The sequence below is a fragment of the Xiphias gladius genome, chromosome 10 (genome assembly GCF_016859285.1).
Source record: "Xiphias gladius isolate SHS-SW01 ecotype Sanya breed wild chromosome 10, ASM1685928v1, whole genome shotgun sequence".
In the NCBI taxonomy this organism is placed as follows: Eukaryota; Metazoa; Chordata; class Actinopteri; order Istiophoriformes; family Xiphiidae; genus Xiphias; species Xiphias gladius.
The window spans coordinates 12,271,823-12,299,046 of record NC_053409.1 but is presented as its reverse complement, the minus strand read 5'-3'; the positions used below and the strand labels follow the sequence as shown (position 1 = coordinate 12,299,046).

Below are 27,224 nucleotides of genomic sequence, written 5' to 3'. Positions count from 1 at the left end.
TATAGCTAATATATCACACGGTGTAAGCTACAATATACTGTAGCCATTTCTATTTGCTGATATTGACGTGCTATCCTTGTAAAGAGCCAAACCTATCTGTAACAAAACTTTATTCAGGGATAAAATCAAACAATTTAGAGGTTGTATTGACAATAACAAGATGGTGATGGGTGACTTGATGTGCTGACACCTGAGGATTTGTTGTTCAACTGGTCCAGGGCCAAAGCATCTGGGTACATTCGGGTTGGCTCACTTGGACCGTTTTGGCTGTGAGATTCCAGCTGGGAGTCGCCCCTGCTGCACTCGCTGCACATTCTTTGTTTTTGCCTTGTGGTTCTGTCTTTGGTTCTTTTTCTGTAAAGTCTGAATAAAAGACATCAAATACCATCAAATACTGAAAAACAGTAAATACCCATGTAAAAATAATCAGTTGTGTGTTAAATTCCCATAAAGCTGGGAATTGGGAGAAAAAAAATAACTGAATCCTACATTTCCCATAAAGCAAACAACAGGATCTTTTCATTACTCGCCTTGTACATTCCTTACAAACCCTACACACCCAGTTTGTAACTCAGACTGTTACAAATATGTAGGCTCCAAGCCAAAGATAACCCTGGTGATATTGCTTGCCATCACTATGATGTCATGATGAATTGGTAAGGCGACCCTTTAAAGAGGTATAAATGTTACTAGCCTACCTCTGGAGTCTTGCTTCTGCTGTGGGTTTTCCAGAACTCCTCTATGGCAGATCCTTTGGTCCTATTAACATAGGAGTTGAAGACTTGACGATGTGATTGGTTCACCTTTTTGCAGATTTGGACATGCCTTTCTAACCTTTCACTTGCAAACTTTCTGTTGCAGATTCTGCAAGGAAGAAGCTGGAAGCTGGCGTCTGTGCTATCCATGAGTCCCAGCTCCCCCTTCTGTAGTCTGCTGGAATGAGAGGGGATAGAAACTGGTGGGAGAGATGATTCCACAGATATTTTACGTTCTGCACCTCTGTGGTTTTCTTTTGGCAGTCTATGAGCAGTTTTCTGTTGACTTATTTGAGGCATGTCTTGTTCATCATATGAACAGTGCAAGTCCTTCCATGTTCTTTCCCTATATTTCTTTTCTCTTGTCCCACCTCTATTGCCTGTAGATGTATTATTTTGTTCCCTTTCTTTTGCTTTCTCTATTCCATCCTGTGGCCTCATACCTGCTTCTCCCCAAATGTGATGATCTTTTTCATCCCCTGTTTTTCTGGCATGCTCTTTCACACTCCCCCATCTTGATTTGTTCGGCTCTCCACTCACTTTCTGCTTATTTACTGTGATGTTATGAGTTCCTTTATTTCCTTTTCTTTTTGACTGGGTGCACTCTGCAACTTTTATTTCCCTTCTTTTCCATCCACCCCCCTCTTCTTCATGTGTATACTTCATTCTGTCCTCATTCCTCTGATTTTGATTCCTCCTAAGCTGTTTAACATCCTCTGGTCTTCCTTCCTGCATTGACATTTCTGTGCTTCTCACTGCTTCTCTCCTGGGCTGCTCAGAAAGCCTAGTTTTTGTCTGAGCTTTTCTCGTCTCTCCTCGTCCCTTGTCGTGTCTCCCCTCCTCACTCTTCATCTCATCGTTACCTGCAGCAGCTTCAACACTATCCCTCTGGATCTTTTGTCTTATTTTTTCCTCAACTTTCCACAGCTTCTCCTGTAGAATGAGCTCTTTTGCATGAATTGCTCTGGCCATCTGTAGTTCTCCACAGGGCAGTCTGTGTGAGTCTTTTCTTTGATGCTGGGGTCCAGAGGTTTCTCTAATGCCATTTAAATGATGTTCACGGGGCAAGAAAGAGCCTCTTGGTTGTTTTGTAATAGTGATTTTTTCAAAATCATACAGATCAAGTGAGTCTTGTGTCCTGGGGTTGAGAGGTCGTCTGTGGCTAACAGGCTTGTTTGGAAATGGGGGATCTACTCCATCTGCTCTCCAACCAGGTACAACACCATGTTGTGCTTGAGTATAGACATTGCCTTGTCTTTGTCCTGCAATGTTGTCCTGCCCTTGAGGGCCAATTCTTCTTCTTGTGTATGTGCTCATGTTTTCATCTGCTGCAAAAAGCCATGTCTTTGAGGTTGACCTGTTGTTCCATAGATCTTTGCAAAAAACAGCTGAGCCCTCCCCATCAGCCGCTGAGGGTTTTTTCCTGTATAATTTCTAGGGGGAAAAAAAGCAGATCAATAAAGCAGGATTAAGAGAGAAAGGGAACAGGGAAAAAACAGTGTAAGGCTTTGGTGGTTTCTCAGGTGTGTGAGTATTTGTATCAAATAAGAACAAAGGTGTCCCAAGTCAGTCTCAATTTACCCAAGCAATTCAGTCAGTGTAATTAGTCTCTAGTCTAAAATTGAAGTCAGAGCAGATACAGAAAAAGCAGCCTAATAAGATAAAAACTGTAAAGGCATGTGATAGAAATTAAAAATGTCATGGCACAAGTGCTTAGGTTCAAGTTGACTCTTCATTCTTGGCCTTGAAAACAGCAATTGACCAAAAAAAAAAACAAAAAAAAAACTTTAGGTTTACATACTGGCTTGTTCTGGAGCTTTCGATCAAACTGTACACAGTCTTCATTAGCGGATAACATTTGCTCATTCTGAGAACTTTTGGGATTTTTCATCCACGTTGGCTTAAAAGTAATCAGCAGCTAAGGTCTGCTGATGAGGAAGACCATGTGAAACAGTCAAAAGCTTCAGAACATGCAAGTAAGTTGACCTTGAGTGAAGATTGTTTTTTTAACTGCTGTTAAGAAAGTTAAGAATGACCAGTCACGCTCACGTTTTAAGCCAACATGGACGAGATGTGCTCAGAGTATTGGAGACTTTAAATATCTATAGTTCTGTGACAAATGAGCTTAGTTCATTTGCTCATTTTATGAAGACCATGTTTTATGGTGGAAACCATAGAACAGGTGAGTAAGTGGATCTTCATGCAAATTTTTTTAGTCGAGTCCATAGGCGACTTATTCCATGAATAGCATAAATAGAAAAGGACAAGTAGATAGAAACATCTGTAGTACAATATTTTAACAAAACACGATACGAATTTTCTTGTTTTCTTTGGATTTGCTAGCCAAATGAAAGAAGTCAATGTCAAGGGAAAAAAATGTAGCGAGGCTGCTTTCTACTTACCAGTGTAAGTACTCAATTTGTAACTGACCTAAAATCCCTAAAATCAAAAACTTACTGACTTTTGTGTGCCGTTCAAATTAAATGTAACATCGAGTTTAGCTGAAAATCGGAGAGCAGCCGTTGCGCCTCCTTTTCCCAACGATTACATTCGTTACCTAGAAACCAACTGGCTCTGGTGTTCTCCGATTGGTCAGTCAAACCTCACTTCCTGAGGCAGAGTCCCGTATGTTTTCAAACGGAGATCTGTCGGAGCTGGATGGTCATCTCGCGGCTTCCCAAAAAGATTTAGGTAATTATATTACAGACAGTGGCCTATTTTATATTCATACAGTTTGAATATGAAGCTAAACCATGCATTATCTAGGATCCAAATGGTTTGAACACAAATTAATAGTGTTAGCATAGCTTGTAGCTGTAATGTAGCACCTGCATGATGGGTTCCTAACTCATACAGATTACACAGCACTCAAGTACTGTCCTGTTTCTCCTTTTCTAGGTCCACTATGTCCAATGAAGACTTAATTTCAGTGGATTATGAAATTTTTGGAAGAGTGCAGGGTGTATTTTTTCGGAAATACACTCAAGTAAGTGTCGAACTAGCTTTCGTAAGCTCAGTCTGGCCTTGATAGTCACTTAAAAAAAACCGCAACTCAAGGTCCTTTTACCTAGGTTATTCCTGTGTTTTCATCAGTAAATTAAATTCTTAACGGTGAACACCGTGAGAATCGGTTGAAAGCTTTGTAAAAACATAGGAAGTTGACCTTGAGTTTTTTTTTTAAAATAACTACTATGTTCAAGGTCAGGAATTACCTTTTAATGTTAAAAGTCTTTTAGCTTTAACACATCCATTTTTTTCCTTTGTGTTGCACAATAGGGATGAGCGATCAGATATCAAATAATACCAAGGCCAGAATCACTGATATAAATGCCTATATTGATCTTTGATTTTTTTTTTTTTTTTTTAAAGAAGCTAATTTAATACATATAGGGAGAGACGTATCATGATTTATGAGATGCATTCATCATAAACAGGCTAATTCTTAGTGTAATTAAATTACTACTGAATGATTTGCCCAACATTATGCATTTCTTTTAACTATTCTGTTAATTTCTTAATCACGTGCCTTTTAAAATACCAGACAGCTTTTAATAAATAACAAATACTTATTGTGTTAATTTTCTAAACTAATGAGGTGATCACTGAACACAGTAGCAGCAGAGAGTGCAGTGTTAAGAAGAGTGTCCATGTGGCAAGAACATGATCTAAGAATAAATGGATGTTTTTTATGGAATGGATCCTATTGATGCTAGTATTGATACTCAATACAAGGCTTGGTATTGGTAGTATTGATGCTTTGGGGATTGATCTGACCATCCCTATTAGGTAACGATGAGAATTCTGTCCATTAGTGCCATGAGATCTGACTCTTAACTAGTACTCAATCATTTCTGCACAGCTTTTTTTACTCCTATGAAATCACATCTAATCTTTTCCCAGCCATATTCTCCATCATTAATATCTGTTTCATTTTCTAGGCAGAGGGGAAGAAGCTTGGCCTGGTTGGGTGGGTCCAAAACACAGGCGCAGGAACTGTTCAGGGACAGCTACAAGGACCACACAGCAAGGTGAAAGAAATGCAAGAATGGCTGAAATCCACTGGGAGCCCCAAGTCACAAATAACTAAGGCGGACTTCAAGAATGAGAAAATAGTTGACAGCCTAGAACACTCATCTTTTAACATTGTAAAATAAAATAATCCATAGATTGTGCATGTAATATTAACTTAAAAGCAGATGTGGTATTTATTTAGTCTTTTTATTGGTTATAATGTGGCTCATATAATGAGTTGAAAATATGTTTGTATGTTAGGTCTCCTTAACATCTACAATATATGGAATTACAATGGATAAATGGGAATAATAAATGGAAAGTTCCTTTCAGTAGGCTTCACGTTGTTTGAATATTTATTGTAGTAACAGCAATATTATATTTGATTAATTTTAAAAGGCTATATCAGCTGTAACGCAGAAAAGCTTGTCCGGGACCTAGAAAAGAGCATTTAGAAGAACTTGACTGAGTGGTTAAGGGAGGCGACCACATAATTTATCCGAGACTTTAAATCTGTTAGAAGTGGATATTTGCAAACATTCCATAGTCCATCAAACATCCTGCTGAGAAAACGGGCAATGGTATGACCTTGAAATCTGTCACAACTGTCTTCAACTGACTGAAGGAGTCTGAAGGGAGCCTGAAGAACGACTAAATACTCACCAGAATGCTGCTATCCTCGTTTGGCAAGGACTGAGCTCTGCAGATGACTGTGGAGAAACACTTCAAGAAGATGTAGAATCAGTTCATCTCAGTTTCTGTTCATTTGATCCATTACAGAAATACTTGTGAAGACCAAGTGTCCCCCAAATAAACTGTGTCCAGCTTCTTAGCAGCATATTTTCAAAAGACAATTGAAACGGTCATGTCACTGCAGGAATCACAAAGAGCTGTCATAGATCAACAGTTTTGCTGGGTGCTGGCACAGAATGGTCTGGTGACATTGATGAAACTGATCCGATTAAAAGAAAAAAAAAATCTAGATTTATAAGATTAGAGTGAATGCAAGAAGAGACAAAGGCATATTTTCTCTTTCAGACTTTTGGTTTTAGTTTGAAGCTATAATGTGAAGCAGAGGTGAAAGGAACAGCTAATAAATACCAGTTGTGTCAGCTGATTTGTTTGTTGCATTAACAGGCCTTTTTTTTGCCAGAAGACATTTTGACATGAAACTGCAGGAAAATCCCCGGTGTGAATAATAAAACTGACGATGGCTGAATTTTATTCAGCGACTTCAGCTTCATGTTCCTTCATTGTGCATGCTGGCTCAACTGTCACACTGTCTTGTCTTACTTGGACACTTAAATACAACAGAGCCATTGTTAATGTTATTAGTAACACACGTGCTTATAGTCTGCTGTGTAAAATGTCTGCTGGGTTGATGATTTTACAAGCTTGACAAGCTATACTTAAAAAGAGGTTTAGAGGGAGAGGAAGAAAAGAAGAAGTAATATTCACAAGACCAAGGCTGGCATATAAAATTAACAGCTATACACCTCTGAAAGGAAACATTTAATAGAGAAAAGTGTGGTGTAAATGGATATACTGACTTTTTATTTTTAGGAATGAAAGAGTAGCACTTACAGACAAAATGTAAGATGGGTGATAAATAGAGTCGCAAAAGATTAAGAGCGAAGAAGAGAAAACTTGCTAGGCTCCAGGAATTAGGTGAGATTTTACCTATACTTAACTGAACAAAATTTAACTTGGAAAAACAAGGATAATAAAATGTCCGTTCATAAAATACAAAACCTTGTCCGCCCATAAACACGAGATAGGACACTTTCGTACAGTAGGTGGCGGGATGTAAATTAAAAGCCGACTGCAATTTTCCGATGACTAAAGGAAAACGGAGACGAGGTCCTTCACACCAGAAGATGGCACTATTAGCTGTGGATGTTAGCGGCTACGTTCATCTTTTTTTTTTCTGTTTCACGTTGACTGTAAACAGTAGCCGAGTTTGTTTTAGCACGTTTTTCTATTCTTAATTATATAAGCTAATTTATTGAATTGTTAAACCCGAGGTTTTTTAATATGTCACAGGCAAAACGTTATCGTTGGAACTCATGGAACTAGCTAGCGTTAAGCTAATGCTATTGGACGTTAGGTAGCAACAGACAGCTGTCTACTTACCTTATTACTTTGCAGTAGGTCGGGACAGGTAAGAGACTAAACATACAAGGAGAACTGAATTTAGTGAACACCATGATTAAGTGTTTGCCCAAAGAGGTTCAGGGGAAACTTCGCTCCGGTGTCGCCATCCCGTCCCTTCAACAGTGCGTAGAGGAGCTCGTCCTGAACAGCATCGATGCCGGGGCGACCTGTGTGGGTGTCAGGGTGGACATGGAGGCGTTCAAGGTTCAGGTGATCGACAACGGCGCTGGGATGGGCGCCGAGGACGTGGACTGTGTGGGAAACCGATACTACACGAGCAAATGTAACTCGATTGAAGACCTGGACAACCTCCGGTGGTATGGTTTTCGAGGAGAAGCCTTGGCGAGTATAGTTTCTTTAGCCACACTTGTTGAAATCTCATCCCGGACAACATCGTCGGTGAAAACACACGTGAAAGTTTTCAAGAACGGCAAAGGCTTGGATGTCTTCGAGGCAGAGACGACTCGACCCTCTGCAGGGACAACTGTTGTCATTTGTAACTTCTTCCACAACATGCCAGTCCGGAGGAAGAGGATGGATGCTGTCCTGGAGGGTGAGAGGATCAGACAAAGACTGGAGGCTATTTCTCTGATGCATCCCTCTGTGTCTTTCACCCTGAAAAATGACTGCACGGAAGCCATGATGGTGCAGCTTCCCAAAGCCAAAAGCACTTACCACAGGTTTGTTCAGATACACAGCCTTGGGCGAGCACAGAAATTGGGGGAAATTGGCCACACATGTGGACAGTTTGAAGTGACTGGTTACATTGGCAGAGAGGGCCATTACAACAACTGCTTACAGTTCCTGTATGTAAATGACAGACTGCTGCTGAAAACACGGATACACAAGCTGTTGAATTTCCTCCTACGCAGACTGAGCAGCTCAAATCAGAAGAATGACAGTCCAGATGGGCAATTTGTCAGCAGGAGTCCAAAGCACAAGCGAAGCCGAGAGCAGCATGGAGTGTACATCATCAATATCAAATGCTCTTACTCAGAGTATGACATTTGCCTTGAGCCTGCCAAAACTCTAATAGAGTTCAAAGATTGGGATGGCATTTTGCTCTGCATAGAAGAGGCAGTGAAAGCTTTCCTGAGCAGGGAGAACTTGGTGGCTGTGCTTTCTCAAGATGACATGGACTATGCATCTCCTGAACTGTTTGGCACTGACAATACGGACCAAGAGGGATACAACAGTGGCGAAGGTGGCCAGGCAAATAGCAGTGCTTCCAAACTAGATTGCAGTATTGGAATGAAGCTGGCGTCTGAATCCGTTCACCGTAAGCACAAAAATAACTGTGTTTCTGAGGACACTGTTTGCCAGGAGTCCCGTCTGATGGAATGTAAAGAAGATGAAGCTGAAAAGATACCTGCAAATGACTTGGAAAAGATACAAAGTGAAGGATGTGTATACAAAGAATGTACAGATGAGCCAAAGAGTGATTTGGCTCAACTGGAACCTACATCTGATAATGAAATTACTGAAGAAGAGGAGTCAACGTTCAGTAAAGCGGGGGAAGGCTCTCATATTTCAGTCAGACAACTAGAGAGTGAAAAACCGCAACTTTCAAAAGAGAGCGTGATGGGACTAAACAATACTACCTCAACCAGCAATGTGAGTATAACAGACAGCATCACTCAACAAATTCAGCCTGATTTAAACAGTATTAAGCAATTATTACCTGACTGTCATGATGCAGGAGGACCGAGACAGACTTTAATAAGTAACAGAAAGATCAGTCTGTCTGATCCATTCATTCATCGAAGTCTGGAGACTCAGGACCTATCCCAAATCAACAAGTCACGCTCAAGAATTTCACTGGATGCAGGCCATGACAGATCTTGTCAGAAAAGATGTAAAGACTTTGCTCCTATCATTCCCTCAAAGATTCCCAGAATTGTATCCTGTCAAAGGTTGTCTTTATGTAAGGAGTCTGGATCTCTTGACAAGTTTAGAAGAGTATTTGGCAAACCTAATGAAATGAAATTACCCTCTCTGGAGACTTGTTTACGGAACAATGCTAGGCCTCCTCAGACAAACAGCCTCATGTTGAATCCCCAGAGTTTGTTCGTTTGCCAGAAAGATCTGCAAGATGGTGATGTTGCACAGATGCAAAAAAAGGAGACACAGAACACTCTCCGAAGCCCACCAGCCGTCTCAGTTTTCACCAAGCTAAAACCAGTCACAGCGCAGAATAAAGGCAAAAAATCTTTGGCAGCTAAACTCTGCCATTTGAAACAACACAGGTCTGAGGGTTCAAAAGTGTTACCACACTTTCCTGGGACTACCTCACCGGACAATACCTGTCTCAGTAGTGGTAATGATATCCAAGACAGCAACAACAATGGCAGTCCCTATGAAACTGCACTGAATCCTGAGCCAGTCTCAGGGTGCAATACAAACCCTCAATTGGTTGAGAAGGAAGAGGATACAACATCAGGTGACTGGCTTCATCACTACGATACATCTGTGGGAAAGACGGTTTACGTCAACAGAGTGACCGGGCTTAGCAAATATGAGGACCCATCTACTGAAGAAACACAAGTGTGCTGTACATCTGATGTCACCAATATGGCAGTCGCTGTCATCTCTGAAACGGGTAAGTTAGTAGAAATGATTATAGACATAATAGTAACAGGATATAGTGGGCATCAATAAGCAAGAACACCTTCACTGTGATTGATTGGACATAGAAAATGGATTTACCATCTGTTCTCACGTATTAGCCATAGTGCTCATGTTTACTTTCATGTTCATGTAGGGATGGAATACAGGTGTTACCCATTTCAGGTGGATCTAGTGTTGCCCTTCCTGCCTAAATCCAGGACAGAAAGAGTGATTAGTTCAGGGCTTGATGACAAAGGTACCCCGCAGACAGATCAAGTTGTAGTTGTTGTTAGGCTCTAAGACACTCAATGTACTAAATGAATACTAGCTTGTTTGTGTTTACATGTGCTCTTGTCTGCCTTCACAGATGATGTCGGTGAGAGCTCCAATTCACTTTCCTCATTGTACTCGAAATGGAATAATCCTGTGTTTGTCCGACCTCCTATGGTAAGTACTGTTTACTTTGTATTAGAATGCATTTGTGAGACTTTGGTTGTTTTTAATAATTAATCATGAACTGTGCCTACAGGTTGGTGTGGACATATCAAGTGAACAAGCTGATGGACTGGCTGTAAAGATCCATAACATCCTGTTTCCGTACCGCTTTTCTAAGGCCATGATTCACTCAATGAAGGCACATTTCTCTTTTGGCTTCTATTGAATGTTCTGACAAAATGTTCTTCTTAATGCTGCAACCATTGTGTCTTCATTAATATTATGAAGTAACTCCTGTTTAATTACCTTAAAGGTTATTCATCAAGTGGACAAGAAGTTTCTCGCATGTCTTATCAATACAAAAGATGAAGAACATGCAGCACACACTGAAACTGAAGGTAGTCAGGAACTTCACCGTTTTGTCATTTGTATTTTTACTGAAATCACATGCGTTTTTATATTTATGCATTTTACATTGAAACTGCAGGAAATCTTTTGGTGCTGGTGGATCAACATGCTGCACATGAGAGAGTTCGACTCGAAAATCTAGTTGCAGGTAAAAAACAAACAAACAGACAGTATTGGTATTGAAAATGAAATGTCAAATTATTAACGGTGTTGATGTGATACTATAGTCATAACTGTGTGTGCTTTTACAGATTCCTATGAGGAGGACCCAGATGCATCAGGGGAGAGACGTCTGTGTTCATCAAGCATTTTGCCACCTCTTGAGATACGTGTAACAGAAGAGGAGCTAAGGCTGCTTAGGTGTGTTTATCTACAGTATATGTACGGTATAACACCACCAGTACCTGCAACAACAGTAGACTGACTTAAAGGCAGAGACGACTAATTTTGAAAGTACAGAGCTGTTCAAAGTATATCTTAAGACAGTTCAACCAATACCAATTCAACATGTGAGCTCACTCCATTACAGTTGTGAGCCTGCAAGTCAGGAGGGAATAAATCTCTAAATCATTATCGGATTTCCAAGAGAGAATGCTGCCGGTTTAGGGAAAATGGTCTAAATTTTATTAAAAATAGACCATCCGTTTAAATATTTTTCGGAGAGTCTAATGAGTAGTTAGATGTACAATAGCTGATTCATGATCTTTGTCTTCTGTATTCAGGAACCATGGCCTGTATGCGTTGGTGAAGGTGTTTAGGATACACAGCTGTTTTTTACTTTGGTGTGATGATGTTGTCATGGTTTGATGGATTTACTTACCCTGCAGTTTTCCTTTAAACTAGTTAATGTTTAAGAACCTGCTATCTGCTCTGTACAACAACTGAGACACCCAGCAGCAGATTTGGCAATGAGGTGAAGAATGGTAGCAATAAAGATGACAAAAAGGGTAAAGGGTGGGTGCAGTGATGCAGCCTCACTTCACTCCTGTCTTAAGACTGTTGCATAGCACTTCATCTTACATGTAATCATTCATTACTGTCAGTGCTCCAATGTTCTTGTCATTTCAGCCTGTATTATTAGCATAAGCCAGATTTCCTGCCTGATGCAGCGTAAAAGGCCTCAATTAAATCCATTAAAGCCATTAAACCTGAGTACGCAGGTTGCTTTTGTTGACTGTATTTTTCTTGTACTCACAATGTTGTCAGAAAAATCCAGCCAACACTGTCTTTCGAGGGGAACAGCCTAAATTGCAGTTCTGCCCGATTTGGTTGTGTAACTGCCAAAATGTGTATTCTGCAACCTGTAAATGTATTAAACCAATATTCACCACTGCTGTGTGCTTCTGCCTTGTACTGTTGTAACATGATCAATTTACTTTGATTTTTATCAAACTGCACCATACAGCCTTTAGACTCTTTCAGTTTAATTCCATGACTATAGTGCATACAGCTTAGCCTCCCTAAGCTTTTTTCCCAATCTCTTTATTTCACATAGCAGACATTATAGCATTTATTATGACGTATAACAATATCTCCTGTATTTTTAATTGATTGTGGACCCCTTCCTCCTACAGGTCTTGCCAGGCGCACTTGCGGAATTTAGGCCTGGAAGTGAAGTTCTCACAGGCAGCGGATCCACAAGTATTTGTGGGGAAGGTCCCCCTGTGCTTCATGGAAAAGGAGAGTAATGAGCTAAGGCGTGGGAGACCATCTGTTATCAAGCCTATAGTTGAGGTAAGACTTGTGAAACCTTGGTATTGAGATCATTTACTGTATCGCTTATTTAGCCCAGGGCTACAGGTCTGTACCCTTATGTTTACCATTTTGCTTTATCTCACATCAGGAGTATCTTCGAGAGCAGATTGAGGTAAGCTTGAAAGTGCCTCTCTACCTCCTAAACCTTTGTGGTGCAGAAAGGGTCATACTATTCAATAAAGAGTAAAATGTATTGTTTCCCTTATTATTTCAGTTACTCCGCTCAACTGGTAGAGTGAGAGGAACTTTTCCTCTCACTGTGCTGAAAGTGCTTGCTTCCCTAGCATGCCATGGTAAAGTTAAATTACTTCTCTCCATTCTTCAGTTTATTTTTTCTGCAGTGATGAACCTGAAATCTTTATACTTGTTATTTGTATACATGTGTGCATTAAACAGGTGCCATCAAATTCAACGACAGCCTGAGCAGAGATGAATGCCACAGCTTGGTAGCATCCTTATCTTCTTGCCAGCTGCCCTTCCAGTGTGCCCACGGCCGCCCTTCCATTGCTCCCCTGGTAGACATCCTCCATCTGGACAAAGACCAGAAGGTACTAGAATGGAGTAGCACACTGAACTTTGAACTAAATGTAGTATTCGAGGCACTGTTCAGCACAGCAATCTGGTGGTGACTAAGCATTCTTGTCTCTGCAGGAATTACAGAAACCCAACCTCCAAAAGCTGAGAAGAATGCATAAAGCTGGGGAACTATGTGTTAATAGATAAGTGGGTGTGTATTTTATTTTAAATGTGTAGTTTATTGTCAACAAAATGAATCGTAACACATAAAAAAATCAACTTTTTAAATGACTTAAATAGACATATTTCCATAAAAGCCCTGCAGTTGAAATCATTTGTTTTGGAGTAAAGCAACTGTAAATACTTTTAGTTTAGTATTTATATAAATAACATATTGTCATAAATTAAAACATAGGAAATACTAAAGTAAATTGATATTGATGAAATGTGATGCATCATCAGAAAAGCAGCAAAAGGCACATTGTAATAACAATATAAGTGTCATTCCGTCTCAAATCAGACAAGGTTTTTTGCAGCACCATCTCAGATTTTGTTCAGATCTTGTCTATATCATGGATGGGTCCCAAAGCCAAGGCCTGTAAAAATATTTTTGTTCAAATCCTATGTTTTCAGATTTTTTTCAGCCCTTGATATTATTTATTATTATTATTAATATTATTATTATTATTATTATTATTTATAGTCTCAAAAACACGTTATCTGGGAAGCCATGTAGGAACAATACCTGAACAATACCTGTCAATATCTTGACAGGTATTGTTCCTAGCCTAACCACAGTTTGTAGGATGGAAGACACATATTTTCTGGATGCCAAAACCATTAAAAGCCTGTACTGCATGTGATTTTATTTCTTAGGGCCCTAGATTCGTTAAAAAAAAAACAAAGTGCAAAATCCCTCAATGAGGGTTATATTGAGGGTACCACAAACCCACATTTTTGCCCCAATTTGGTATCAATCATTATTTTTCATGCAAATACAATCTTTTATTAATTTTGTACCAATAATTGAGGTCTTTACCGCTAATGAACATGAAGATATTAAAAATAAAACAAAGAGCAGTAGCATTTTTGGTCATTTTCATGGGACCAAAATGGTATGGTATTAGCTACGAGGAACATAAAAATGTACATGGAAATCTCTTGATGTACGGTTATTAAGGGTAAGAAGTGCCACGTGTCCTACCGTTTGTCCTTCATACAAAAATAGACACAGATTTGAGATATTTTACCTATGGCAGACAAACGTCCATTTCAAGACTACATATTTTTAACCTCAATATCTTCATGATTATTGAATTCCTGTGTCATAGGAATTGTAAGAAATAAAGGAAAAACATGTTTTCAGTCTGTTCATTGGAATAGAGGGCATTTGAGATGGGAACTGTGTCTCCGGTAAGGTCCCGGATATTGAAAATGAGTGAAATATTTTGATTAAACCTCTGGTATAAGGAGGACTAAGTGGTATCCTGAAAGGGAAGTATCCATTGGGAGTACCTAAATGTGGTTCCTCATAAAAGGTTGGGTGTGTTTATACATGTAATTTTACAGTGTGCATGTTTGAAAGCTATATATGGAAATTGCACTGACACGCATGTTGAAACATGTCCACACAGTGAAATCATCATTATATGCCCTGACATGTGATCAAGAAAGCACAGAGCAATTCAGTCCTATTGTTCAAATTATATGGTTTAGGGATAATAGTTTTCATCACATGTAAGTACATAATTATATAGTACATAATTTGCTACATTGCACATAATTTTCAATTAAGTTATTGAAGGGTTTTATTGAGTATCTTATAAATATGGAATATAAAATATAACCACTCCATTGAGTATAGCATCTATCAGAGTTAATGGCCTTTTCTATAATGAGTAAAGGATATACTGCAGCTTGCATTAATGACCTATAGTAAAGTGAGCCTTTACTGCAGTCAATATTTCAGAGGCTGGGACACACATAAGTAGGACATTTTTTTTCCTAGAGGTAAAACAGTGCCTTTAACTGTGTGTACCGATCTATGAAGGGAACATGGAAGGACACTGGCTCTTTGTACACTAAAAGACCATATATTAAGCTATTTCCACATACATTTTCGTGTTCCTTCTAGCTACCCCACATATGGGGTATGGTCCAATGAAAATGACCAAAATATGCCACCTCGGCTTGTTTTATTCTTAATACCTTTATGTTCATTAGTGATAGACACCTCAAATGTTGGCACACAATTAATAGATTGCATTTGAGGAAAAAAAAAAAGGCTGATATCATATGGGTGCAGAAAATGGGTTTATAATACCTTCAGTATCCCTCTATTTTAGGAATTTTGCACTTTTTTTTTTCCAAATCTGGGGCCTTTATAGAAAATCAATAGGTATGCACTACAGGCTTTCCACTGTTCAGTCATACGGAGAACATGTTTGACTTCCATCCTACAAAGTTTGGTGAGGAACAATACTATTCAAGATATTAATGCCCAACCATGGCTTCCCAGATAAGGTGTTTTTTAGAGTGTAAAAATTAAAAAATATAAAGGGCCAAGGGCCGAAAAAGTCTAAAAACATGGAATTGAACAAAAATATTATACAGGCCTTAATTTTGGGACCCAAAAATCATATAAACAAACTCTGAAGACATTAAGTCATGGCTGCAACCACTTTCCTGGATTTTGTCTGATTTGACACGGAATGACCCATAAATATTCCCAAACTTGGAGTGCACTTGATGATCAAGCTGCATCCCTTGTCTCAAAAAACCTGCCGCGTGGCCAATGCAATCAAACCGCTCATGGAGACGAGATGAAATGAGCAGCACTTGTGTACTGCTGAAACCTGTTTAACAGAGGGTCAAAACTTTTTTTTTTTTTTTAAATATATATATATATATATATATATATATATTAGTTTCAGAATGCAGTAAGCAATGGATCACACAGAGGAGAAAACTGCTGCAACTCTGTGTTCAAATACTTGCGCCTGTTCTTTTTCTGGCCAACCCCCAAATGACAGGTGATCTCCATCTGTTGTTAAGGCAAAAAAACCAGGCAAAACACCTGCTATGAAATGATACGTAGGAACGTGGCCAAAAACGAAAAAAATAAATAAATAGAAATTTAAATCCATACAGACAAATGCAGTTGTACTTTTCTGTACTAATGGTGATTTACACAAACACTAAGCTTTTTGCTCTATCCATTTACTATTTATGTCTTGCATCTCTTTCCCTTGCTTCCTCAAGTAGTTAAAGTTATCTGCAATGGACTTGGACACTTTCTCCAGCTGTCTAAGCTTCACCTCAAGGGAGGGTCAGTTTGTCCACTTTCTCAGTCTGTTCAAAAGAGGTTGCAAGAGTAATGTTGATCAAGCCTTTTTAGATGCTGTGATCTCTCTGCATCATCCTCCTGCTGTCGTCATGCCTTGAACTATCAGTAATAGTTTGGATTAATACTCATAATGTTTGATATAACAGTATTAACACAGTCCCTCACCTCTTCATAGTTCATTGCTTCCATACCAAGCTTCGTGTTCAGTTTAATCAGTTAGTCTGGGACTCTCCTAGAACCTAATGACAAGCATTAATCGCTTATTATGTTATTTGACAGACAGTAATGCAGCTTTTGCCATCACTTGGATCACCCCAGTTATGCATTTTATAATAATCTAATAATTCAGGTACTATATGCTAATTGAGTTATTTATTTTAAATTATTTATTACTCACCCATTGGAGATCTGAGGTTGAAGCAAACGTCAAACTGGTTGTGATCTTCTGTGGTGAATGAACCCCCCCCCCCCCCTTTGTGGCATTCTCCTTTGTGTACAACGTGTGGCCAAGAGGATCAGTGATCTGAGGAAAGAGCTAACAGAAGGGTCTGGCACCATCTCTCAGCAGAATCCAAAGTGGCGCAAGTACCTTGGAGTAAAGCTTGGTGATAAACCAATACTATACTGATATCTTGATGAGAGTAAAGTAATGCCATGCTGTGTTTTGTTTCCTGATCTTAAAGGCTGCAAAGCAATGAAGTGACACAATGCTCGTAACATATGGTTTTAGACTGTTTCGACAAAATGCCTGTACTTTTTTTGGGATCATATCTAAATTACTTGCCTCCCGCCCAGGAATCCCCTAAAATATCAAATGAATAAGGAAGAGCTACTTGATCTGCTCTCTGAAGTGCTCTTTGCAAAAAATAAAAGCTTTATTCTTCCTTTTGCACTTCCATTTCAATTAAAGTAAACACAAATGGAGTATTTAAAAGAATATTTTCGTTTACTGTTGAATGTAGTGACCTAAAAGTCTTATTTTTCAGTCGTGCATTTTTTGGCAGGAAAATGCAGGACACGCGTTGATTCAGTGAAGAACCCGCCCGGAAAAAACAATCTAAGAAAGTTTGCAACATGTTACAGCTGCGGAGCGACGCGATCACTTGCCTTCAGACTAGTCGTAGTTTTTGGCCGCTCGCCGACTTTCATAGCCGCCTGTGACCAGCACATTTTTGTGGATGTGTCCTCGTAGAGATCTTCTAGAGTTGACCGGCAGAAAAGATGTTATAGAAAACAACGACCGGGTCCAACGGGACAGGTATCAGGAGGAAAACGCGACGTCTAGACGGGGTACCTCACATCTGCTTGTGATGGGAATGAAGGATGATGCTGCTGCCGTCCAATTGCAGCCCCCGCCCCCCTCCAGTTCCGGGTCGGGTCACGTCACGTGACTTCTCCGCCCCCACATGTCCAGCCTCCCCTCCTTCACCCCCCCAAGTAAACAATTCAGCAGCATTTCATTATGTCTGCACACAGCCCTCGATTCATGTCTTCGGAAAAGGCAGTCCCACAGTGCCGAGCCTACCGAGGGATGTCAAAAAAAAAAAAAAGCCTTTTATTTCACGAGGCATTTCACGGGCAATGAAATTCATTTTGGAGAGTGTTAAGCAGCGTTAGTATACGAGCCGTAGTCGACATACTGAATTTTTGAAATGTGTCGTTCGAAATGTGTCGCGTCGACCTTGCAATTAGAAAACTGCATTTATATCATTAAAAAAAAAACCCAAACAAACCCATTGGACATTGTTTGGCTGTGTACTCGTATTCACTTAAGCGTCGTTGACCCTCGATTTAAGGCATGCAGCCGAACATCAAGTTTTCGTCGCCCAGGAAATGGTTACATACGTGTATTTATAAATAGGCTCACGTTTCTCACCCCACACTGCATTCATATGATTCATATATGAATCATATGAGGCCGATAAAGGGACTGAAAAACTGCTGTCCGGCTCTTCGTGCGCCAGTGAAGTCGTGACGACTCCTGTGAAAAACTGTTAACATATAATCCGCTGGAGGATAAATGTCACAATACTAATCTTTTACCCTAAAATGTAGCTTATGTGGCTGTCAGTCTGAGCGCCTCCCCCCCCTCCCCTCCCCGCGGATGGTACAGTCTTGGTTCATTCATAAAATTCTAGCAGAGCATAAAAGGAGGGGCTTGCATTCAAGTCGTCCAGTTACCAGGTATATACCTGGAGAAAAGACCCGAGCCGCTCTGCCCGGCGGAAGGCCAGAGTCTTATTTGTCATTGATCAGGACTTGTGTGGGGTTTTTTTTTTTTTTTTTTTCCCTCTTTCTTTCTTTCCTTCTTTCTTCTCCCCTTCCTCTTCCCCCTCGTGATGTATCATAACAACCTGACGCCTGACATGGATTCAGTCTCTCCCACCTGCCGGACAGAGTCTCCTTTCGGGACACTCTGCCAGAAGACGCCCGAGGAGGCGAGCTCTCCAGCCTCCTCCTCAGAGAGCAATGCTAAGGTATGAATGGCTTTGTTGATCATATATATATTCAACATGCGGCCCAGGGAGCAGCCCGTTAAAAGCAGATGTAACAACCCTTTTTATGTGATCCACAGACTGGGTGCCCTAATGCTTCTATCTTCGTGGTGGGGGGAGGGGGAGGTTTTAATTGACTGGGTGCGCTTCATTTTTTAACGTCTAATTTTTTTATTTATTTTTATTTTTTGATGCACTTGATTATATAATTGAACCAGGGGGGGGAATGGAGGTGGAAACGGGAACAAAATTGCACCGTGGTTCGTCTTGTTATGATCCCGACGTCCTGGGACCAAATGCGAGCGTGTCGATGCAGCGGTTCATTGAGAAAAATAAATCCATTCAGGAGACTCCACAGCATCTCTGCGTCAGTGTTGACGTCAGAAACAATGATAAAGTCAAATATTGATCCGGAGAAGGCTATTTCTGGTCGGGTATATTTCAAGGAAAATATAACACATGCAGGCCACCCTCCGGTTTAGACTCTAAACATATGATGCTGTTGGTTTCACTGGTGACTGTCATCATATGAAGATTCACTTTAGACCACTAATAGCATGGGAATAGGATAATTAAAAAAAAAACAAAAAAAAAACAATCTCGATTGTAGTCCTCATTGTCGATCATTTCCAATTTTTTTTTTTTTTCAGGAGGTCTGCCAAGACATGAGCGTTCAAGACACTCCATTTGTTCCAACAGTCACTGCGATTTCCTCTACCCCAGATTTCCAGTGGATGGTCCAGCCTACGATTATTACATCTGTCTCCCCGTCTCTGGGTAGCAAGCAAGCCAATGAACCGCAAAGCTCTCACCAGGCAACACCCAAAGCAGGCGGGAATAAGGGGAAAAATGCTGCCAGAAAGGGGAAAACAGAGCAGGTAGGTTAGCGCAGATGAGGTCGACTTGCTATTGGACAGAATAGTCAATAGTGTGAATTTACATATGCCAATCTGGATTCCTTGTGTGCAACAGTGTTATTGTGCATGCTCCTCTGGTGCCTTGTGCTGGCTGTGTGCCTTCCTTAGGCAGTCAATTTATATTCAGGTCACAGCAAGTCTGCAACAATGGTCTATTTTTAGACGCATTGCAGCGAAACATGCTTTTGCCATTTTTCAGAGGGTGGTCTGGCAACGGATGTGGAGGCTTGGGAGGTAAAATGGCTGGGTTCTTCAGGGTAGTAGCTGAATTATTTCTTTTACATCCCAGCTGTCTCCAGAGGAGGAAGAGAAGAAGAGGATAAGGAGGGAGAGGAATAAAATGGCCGCAGCAAAGTGTCGCAACCGACGGAGGGAACTCACAGATACACTGCAAGCTGTAAGTAAACAGTGATGCATGTACTCAGCTGTCATTTGCACCTGCTGTTGTGTGTTTCCCCGTGTGGATGATTTTGGATGTCAATCTATCTGAAGGAGACAGACAAGCTGGAGGAGGAGAAAGCAGCCCTAGAGACGGAAATAGCCAACCTCCTCAAAGAGAAAGAGCGGCTTGAGTTTATCCTTGCTACACATAAACCGGTGTGCCAAATGTCGGAAGAGATGGAGGCTATTTTCCAGGAGCCCACAGGCTCCCCAGAGCTGCCATCCAGTCCAGACGAGGACAGACTTCCAGAGGATGGCACCCAGGAAGGTCCTTCGCTCCAGGACATGGACATCCCCAGCGATCCGTCCACGGCCATCTCCGGAAACTCCAATATCTTGCTGTGTGCCAGTGCTGAAATCAACATCTGCGATCTCGAGCCCTCTCTGGACATTAAGGAGGGGCTGCTGGACAGTATGTTACCAACTTTGGAAGAGAAAACCCCCATGGAGACGGCTCGGTCCGTGCCCGACATAGATCTGAGCAGTTCCCTCGGGGTCTCGGACTGGGAAACCCTGTACAGGTCGGTTTCGAGCGACCTGGAGCCTCTCAGCACACCTGTGGTGACCTCCACCCCCACCTGCAGCAGCTACCTGTCCGTGTTCACATTTGCGTGTCCTGAGCTGGACTCTCTCACAGAGGGACTGGACAGCCATAAAGCTGGAGGGGGCAAAGCTGAATCTGTCGATATCCTCAACTCTCCAACTCTCCTAGCCTTATAATGTCGAGAGGGAGATTACCTGCCTGACCTCTCGGGTTTTCCTGTTTGCAGGTTCCTGACTTTGAAATGACGTGAACAACACATGGCACAGTATGCTCTAACACTTCAAGGAATACATTCACGAAATGTCTTGTGTGTGACTAAGCAAACGTATAAACTTTCTCCAGATACATAGCCGACAGAGTGATGTAGCTAAAAGCATGGCTTTTACTTTGACAGGAGGGACTGAAGTAAGTTTTGATTTTAAAACGCATGCTGAGGAATTCCAAATAATTTTCAAAGCTCATATATATCTGATCTGTCCCTAGATCTAAGATGTAATGTGGAATTTAATGTCACAGTATGGTTTTGTGTTTTGGTGTCAGTAGTGTATCGATTGCTGTAAATGTTGTATTTACACATTCATCCACGTTAAGTACCTGCATACCTCAATGTCATCAACTGTGGTTTGACCTCATTGTTAACATGTTGAAAGTTTTCCATGAAAACATCCAGTGCTATACAGTATACTATATATCTTATCAAGATGTAACTTATGGTTTATTTTTTTACCTTTCAGATTTTGACTTATTTGTGAAATTTCAAAATAAGTGAAATGAGCATTGATTGCTTATCTATGCTGCTGAATAATTACAATAAATCTACATTCAGAGTGGTGTCTGGCGCCGGTGTTGGCGGTCTGTCCGCGGAAGCCGGTTCTTAATCAGCTTGGATGTTTACACTGTATATTGTTCCAATCATATGCGATTCTAAGATTGCAACTGCACAAAGGAGCAAACAGCATGCGTATGACATGCGAGGCAGAGTTGGGGTGAAGTGTTAAAGCTGACCGTAGCGTTTCGTATAACCTAGTGGAAACGGCTGAGCTTTTACATTAGTGTGGGATCCCTTCGCCCGTGGATCCGCGGCCGTGCTGCATTTGCAGTGCGGGCCTCCATCCGAGCCACATTCCTGTCGTTGCGGCAGTATGCAGCCTCCGTGTTTCCTTATGGGAGGAGCGGTGCGACTTCCCCGCTTCTGCCCCCGCTATGTACTTTTTGTACATCCCTGCTTACGTTTGGCTGGCATAGCCTAATTTCCGCATTCCCAAATCCTCCCAGATTGGGATCACGTTTAAAGTCGGGCTGATGCAACGATTTCCACTTTTTAAAATCTACTCCCGACCCTCGGCTGACCAGAAGAAAGGACATTTGTTGCACCTGGGATCAAAGTCAGGTCGGTATACAAAACTTCACAAGTCGCGAGCTGATTATATCTCTATATCTATAAATCTATCTATGGATATTTAGGTAGCTTTATTTATTTATTTTACACCCTGACGTGCCTGTTGGCGCGCCACGCGTAGGTCATGACGAGCTTCGCTGGCGAACGGGCAGCGAGCGGCTCCGTGATGTTTTCGCCTAAACGCTACGTTTCGGCGCGTTCTCTCGCTCCACTTTTACGCGCTTTCTGGTCCCCGGAGTGGACCCGACGTCCCACCGAGCCACGCTGCGGACACACGGTTGTTTTTTTTTTCTTTTGTTTGCGTGCAGCCCTCGCGCGGAGCCGCGGCGTGCACAGCTCGGGACGGAATGTCCTTACTTCGTGTGGTGCAGCGCCCGGCGGGATCTCGAGACGGGCGTTGTTTGGAGCCGAAACCCGTACCGTCTTTTCTGGAGCTGTTTTTTTTTTTTTTTTTTTTTTAATATCGCTGCGGCTGTCTGATGGAAAGACAAAGTTACGTAAGGCGAATGCCGCACTGAAGAAAAACTTCCGCTTCCAAGTTGACCAGTGGCTTCGGAATGCATGCTACTCCACGATGCAGTCGATTGAATGCAGACTGCACGTTTATTCATCAGCTACTGCAAATTCCTACTCATCGGCTAAACTGGGGCTTTTTCCTTCGCACGCAGAAGTGCAAGGAGTTGAAAACAAATACTTATGGTGCAGTTTAATCAGTATAAGTCGATGGGTTGCTTGCAGCTTCAGGGGTATAATAAAGTTATTACCTTTACGAGAGAATGTTTAAAAGCTGATTTAAGCAAGCCTACTCCGTGGACCATAACAAATACAACTGGCAGTCATCGGTCCGCATTGTGCGGGAATCCCTCTTATGAAAATGTTTGAGACCCATGGGGGTTGGGTGGTTTTGGTTTCACTAAGATCTCAAACCACGATTCTAATGCCTGTAATTACAAATGACCTCTACGTTACCAGTGCATTTTGCTCCATTTTCAAATCCGATCGTCGCCTCAACATCACGCTCTGCAGAGCTCTACTGTCATTCTGACCTGTGGTTTGGGGAAGTGTAAAAGTGGAAAAGTTATTCCCATGTGCTCTTCTCAGGTTTCCTGTAAGCTGGTTCTCTGAACTATTTAACAGATGCATAATTGGCATACATGAGCTCTTCCTTTAAAATTCCCCCTCAGCTGCCTTCACAGATGACGAGCAGCCAGGTGGTCGTTTTCCATCAGCTACTGCCTGTTTATTCCTGTAGTTTAGGCCAAAGGTCTCTGAGTAGTTGACCTTAGATAGTAGTTCTTTTGGCTTCATCATGTGGCCTGGAAATCCGCTGAGGCGTAGTAGAAATTTTCCTGTATCTTTGGCTGGCTTTGCCCAAACACCTCTGTCAGTTGTCTTCGGGTATGTGTAAATGTTCGTCCTCACTATTCTCGAAATAAGACATTTGCCAGTGGCGGACGGTACAGAACAGCCAAAACCTGTCCCGCAAAAAACATCATAAGAAAACAGTGTCATCTTTGTTTTTTCATTTGGCTGAACAAAAGACAACAAATGAAATTTGGTTTCAGACTTAACCACATTATGCTGTATTTTGGCAGCCATGTTCCACTCCCCTGACATTTAAGTCTCATAAGGAGGAAACCACAGTTAACGGGTACTTCTTGGCAATGGCTAGTTTAAGCTCCCCTTGGAATTAAGGGGAATTTGTCTGGGTCTGCTTTCTACACTGTTCACTGTTCACCTCTCTTGCCAAGACTTATGTAAATGGAAGTATACTCATTCCAGCAGAAGAAGCAAAATAATAAAATAGTCCAATGAGAGCAGCCTCAGTGTCCGACTCCTATAACAGACCAGCAATTCATCACAGTACGGCAACTCCGACTGCTAGATAGAAGCAATGCACCTTGGACAAATGCCTCCTGGAAGCCCTTTAACAAACTGCAGGTCAGATAAAGCTCTTACATATCCATGTTTCTCAAATTTGTTCATGGAAAATGGCTGTTTCCTACCCACAGGCCATGAAGTATGCCCCCAGTACGTTGTATAACAAACAGAATTTTAGGTGTTTTTCATTGATCTGGTTTAGTTGCAGTCTGAGCCTTTCTCCCATTTCCTCCCTCTGCCTCCTAGCTGTGGTCACGACCGAGTCTGACACGATGCCAGGACAAATCCCAGATCCCTCTGTGACAGCAGGCTCCCTGCCCAGCCTGGGCCCGCTGGCTGGGATCTCGGCCACCACGCTGACTGACAAGCTCAAATTTGGTGACCTCCAGGAGTTTGGGACGATGCTGTCACCCCTGCACTTCCTGGACAGTCTGGGGAAAAGGCCCCTAGTCATCAAAACAGAGGTATAGGACACATCGAGCAGATGGCAGCCAGTACCTCTTACAGTTCTGCACATGTCAAACAGTACATTTTCCGTTTTTACTCAAACCTGCTCATTCTAGGTCATTCTACCAGTTTACTTAGGAATATTTATGTGTTCTTTTTTATGGGATGTAGCTGCAGCCAAAACAACAGGCGCAACAATCAAAAAACAGCATTTCAAATGTATCATACAGACTCTACCCTAAATATATGTAACACGTCGCTCATATATCATAAACAGGTTTGCTTGAAGCGAATGCACATTTGGTGTTAGAGTATTGTGACATATCTTAATCAATGGGACCACCTAGTGGACATAGTGGGGCATGTTACTGTTGGTAAATGTGGGAGTCTCTCCACCATGAGTGTCCAGGGAAAAATATAACAGGAATTATACGGGAATTGTACAACCCGATGGACCTCTGGCACTATTGAGCTGTTAGACTCTTAACTTTGACTATAGTTTGAGTTTTGAAAGTGTAAATTGTAAAATGGTAATGTGAAAAATGTAGCATTTTGCATTTATAGGTAAACCTTGCAGACAAGGCTTAATCTAGGCCCGGTTTTGTCTTTTTTGCTCACTGTGCAAGGATGAAATGCTTTTACACTAACAACTGTGTATCATGGGGATAGCCACACTGCTTTCCAAAACATTACATGCAGTTTAACTTTATTCAGAGCTTCAATTTTGTGGATACTTATTCATACAGTATGCTTTTCCATAAGTTATCATGTCAGCTTCATTGGACCACGTTCAACAACTTAAACAGTCATTACTATTACAGTGAGTGCTGAGACGCAGCTTGACAAAAATTACAAGTTGCAGGACATAAAACATGCATGTTAATTTAGTAGGAAAAAACAAATGTAGGAAAAATCAGTAGTTCTTTATTTAGTCCAACATTCATTTTGCACATTGATACCGATAGTGAAGAAAGCTCAAGCATAAAGCCATTATAGTCAAATAAGAATGTAATTTGAGGGAAGATAAGAAACATATTCAATGATTATTTTAGACCCTTCAAGTCTAGGACAACAGGTGCATTGCACCTTAACACTTTGTCAAACTTTTTACCCTGCGCTATTCTTTAGAGAGATGAAGAAGAAGAGAGGAGGAAACGAAGGCGAGAGAAAAACAAAGTGGCTGCCGCTCGATGTCGAAACAAAAAGAAAGAGAGGACAGATTATCTACAAAAGGTGAGTCATACCCAGATAATCTCTTCGTACTAATTTCATATTCGCACATAACTATCTTATCTGTTGTACTTGCCAAAAAAACATTCCTGCCTGACATTCCTGTCTTTCGCCCTCTTCTTACTCCCTTTTCCCTCCATCCTCTGCCAGGAATCAGAAAGACTAGAGATGTTAAACTCTGACCTTAAAGCGCAGATTGAGGAGCTGAAGCTCGAACGACAGCAGCTGATCCTCATGCTCAACCGCCATCGCCCCACGTGTATTGTCAGGACAGATAGTGTGAAAACCCCGGAGAGCGAGGTGAACCCCCTGCTGCAGCAGCTGGAGGCCAAGTGACGGCGCGACGGGTTTCTCCAGGTGGCGGTTGAGAGGAAGCAGCCAACTAGCAGCACTTAGCTTTGGGCCTCGGTCATGGAGGAGAACCAGCAAAGCCCTCCTGCCCGACGACACAGAGCGTTCCAACACAAAATGTGGATCCAATACGACGGGACACTGTTTTGGCAGTGAAATCAAACTTTTTACGTCTCTCTTTTGCTTTCCCATTTAGGTCATCAGAGCTCCAGCCACTATCTGTATGAAGTTAAACGAGAAAAAAAAAAAAACACAACACACCATCTTAAATTCCTGACATTCAGTTTGATGTTTTATACTACATCTGTTCCATATCTGTTCTCAACTTAATGGAATTGCCTTAGTATATCACAGCAGCTAAAACTTGAGTGTGCTAGCAGAAACAAATCAATAGATACATTTCATAAAATATAAAAAAATAACTACTGGAATGCATTAAACAGCACACACTAAAGCAAGCAGTCACACCTACAGAAACACAGTCAGGAGCAATTTTGCTGAATAATAACCCTCATGGTATTCTGCTCATGTCGGTTCTTTCATACATTTGGTGGCAGAGCGGTTGATCCTTTTGTTTTGTTCTTTTATTCCTATGTTTTGGCGCAGGCGTCATGTATGCACATATATATATATATATATGGACTGTTTACATTGTACTGTATTTTCTGTTACCGTATTGTTACTACCAATTATGTTCATGTTTTTTATACTTTTGTATATGATGTTATATAAGCATATAAGCTATCACAAAATCCCATTTTGTATTTCCTTGAGAAATAAATGTTTAGTTTCTTTTCTTAACTGGAATTTTTTGAGTCCTACAGAGCTGAAACATGTCACTTCTGTATCATTGTTTGTGTTACATTTTCATGACCAAAAATCCCGGTAAAGGGAGCCGTTTGGTGGCAAAGTAGCAGGGCGGCCTGACTAACTACAGCTACATTTTTTTATTGGTTCCCCACGTTTGCTGTGTTTTTAGGCAGGAACTTTGAAGCTCTTTCAATTGTCTCGACTATAGAAGCATATTTGCCAGTATACACCGCAACACGTGCACCAAATTTCCCCATACGTGAGGTTTCAGGGATCCGGCTGAGTTTCGGCAGTGGGTAATCCCACACAAATTATAACAGTTGAGAAAGGACTGTAAATGGACTGTATGTCTCATGAAGTAAAATCATGATTTTAATGTTTAACCTAAGCCCTTAATTCTGAATTAAGTCATCAAACTACCAAAATCTTGTCACTTGACTTCCCTTTTGCATTTTTTTCCCTTTTTTAATCAAATGGGGGCCAACAGTGTAATGCATTCACATTTTTGTCGGGTTCGGAGTTGAAGCTTAATCCACATTCTATCTATTATGAAAAAATATAAGTATATAAGAACAGAGGTGCTCAGCATGTACTAACTAATAGAATGCACAAAGTAACAAGGCTCCCATTGTGCCTACCAGGAGGGATTTAACTTGCAGATTAACAAGACGTTGACTGGGGCAGGAGAAACCAAGCGAAATTAGTGGCAGAGAAGTAATAGC

At 41.2% G+C, this 27,224-nt stretch overlaps 5 protein-coding genes and 1 pseudogene across 11 annotated transcripts; 4 read left to right on the top strand and 2 right to left on the bottom strand.

Moving 5' to 3' along the window:
- Positions 1–218: 218 nt before the first annotated feature.
- LOC120795193 (zinc finger C2HC domain-containing protein 1C-like) lies at positions 219–5,444 on the bottom strand. 5 transcript variants are annotated; one of them, XM_040136857.1, is made up of 4 exons: positions 3,158–3,349; positions 835–2,189; positions 699–759; positions 219–363 (listed from the first exon to the last, which is right to left on the bottom strand). In XM_040136857.1, exons 2-4 carry the CDS (start codon positions 2,070–2,072, stop codon positions 250–252), a joined length of 1,413 nt encoding a protein of 470 aa, XP_039992791.1. In that variant the 5' UTR covers positions 2,073–2,189; positions 3,158–3,349; the 3' UTR covers positions 219–249. The 5 variants fall into 5 exon arrangements, with proteins under 5 accessions (XP_039992791.1, XP_039992790.1, XP_039992789.1 ...); XM_040136856.1 differs by lacking the exon at positions 3,158–3,349 and adding an exon at positions 5,430–5,444 and having other exon boundaries at positions 699–2,189; XM_040136855.1 differs by having other exon boundaries at positions 699–2,189; positions 3,313–3,403.
- On the top strand, positions 3,330–5,098 carry acyp1 (acylphosphatase 1, erythrocyte (common) type). Its single transcript, XM_040136859.1, has 3 exons — positions 3,330–3,446; positions 3,654–3,741; positions 4,694–5,098. Exons 2-3 carry the CDS (start codon positions 3,661–3,663, stop codon positions 4,907–4,909), a joined length of 297 nt encoding a protein of 98 aa, XP_039992793.1. The 5' UTR covers positions 3,330–3,446; positions 3,654–3,660; the 3' UTR covers positions 4,910–5,098.
- Positions 5,445–6,622: 1,178 nt separating the features above from the next.
- mlh3 (mutL homolog 3 (E. coli)) lies at positions 6,623–14,746 on the top strand. Of its 2 annotated transcripts, XM_040137984.1 has the most exons (12): positions 6,623–9,519; positions 9,682–9,783; positions 9,895–9,974; positions 10,057–10,161; positions 10,276–10,360; positions 10,450–10,518; positions 10,622–10,730; positions 11,945–12,104; positions 12,214–12,237; positions 12,340–12,418; positions 12,522–12,673; positions 12,777–14,746. In XM_040137984.1, exons 1-12 carry the CDS (start codon positions 6,972–6,974, stop codon positions 12,846–12,848), a joined length of 3,585 nt encoding a protein of 1,194 aa, XP_039993918.1. In that variant the 5' UTR covers positions 6,623–6,971; the 3' UTR covers positions 12,849–14,746. The 2 variants fall into 2 exon arrangements, with proteins under 2 accessions (XP_039993918.1, XP_039993919.1); XM_040137985.1 differs by lacking the exon at positions 9,682–9,783.
- A 1,092-nt stretch (positions 14,747–15,838) lies between these two features.
- LOC120795453 lies at positions 15,839–17,224 on the bottom strand (annotated as a pseudogene).
- A 1,102-nt stretch (positions 17,225–18,326) lies between these two features.
- fosaa (v-fos FBJ murine osteosarcoma viral oncogene homolog Aa) lies at positions 18,327–21,145 on the top strand. The gene is made up of 4 exons (XM_040137597.1): positions 18,327–18,464; positions 19,133–19,360; positions 19,689–19,796; positions 19,892–21,145. Exons 1-4 carry the CDS (start codon positions 18,327–18,329, stop codon positions 20,558–20,560), a joined length of 1,143 nt encoding a protein of 380 aa, XP_039993531.1. The 3' UTR covers positions 20,561–21,145.
- Positions 21,146–21,634: 489 nt separating this feature from the next.
- jdp2a (Jun dimerization protein 2a) lies at positions 21,635–25,942 on the top strand. Of its 2 annotated transcripts, XM_040136761.1 has the most exons (4): positions 21,635–21,774; positions 23,911–24,128; positions 25,240–25,344; positions 25,492–25,942. In XM_040136761.1, the coding sequence occupies exons 1-4, from the start codon at positions 21,687–21,689 to the stop codon at positions 25,675–25,677; spliced, it is 597 nt and encodes a 198-aa protein (XP_039992695.1). In that variant the 5' UTR covers positions 21,635–21,686; the 3' UTR covers positions 25,678–25,942. The 2 variants fall into 2 exon arrangements, with proteins under 2 accessions (XP_039992695.1, XP_039992694.1); XM_040136760.1 differs by lacking the exon at positions 21,635–21,774 and having other exon boundaries at positions 21,953–24,128.
- Positions 25,943–27,224: the final 1,282 nt, after the last annotated feature.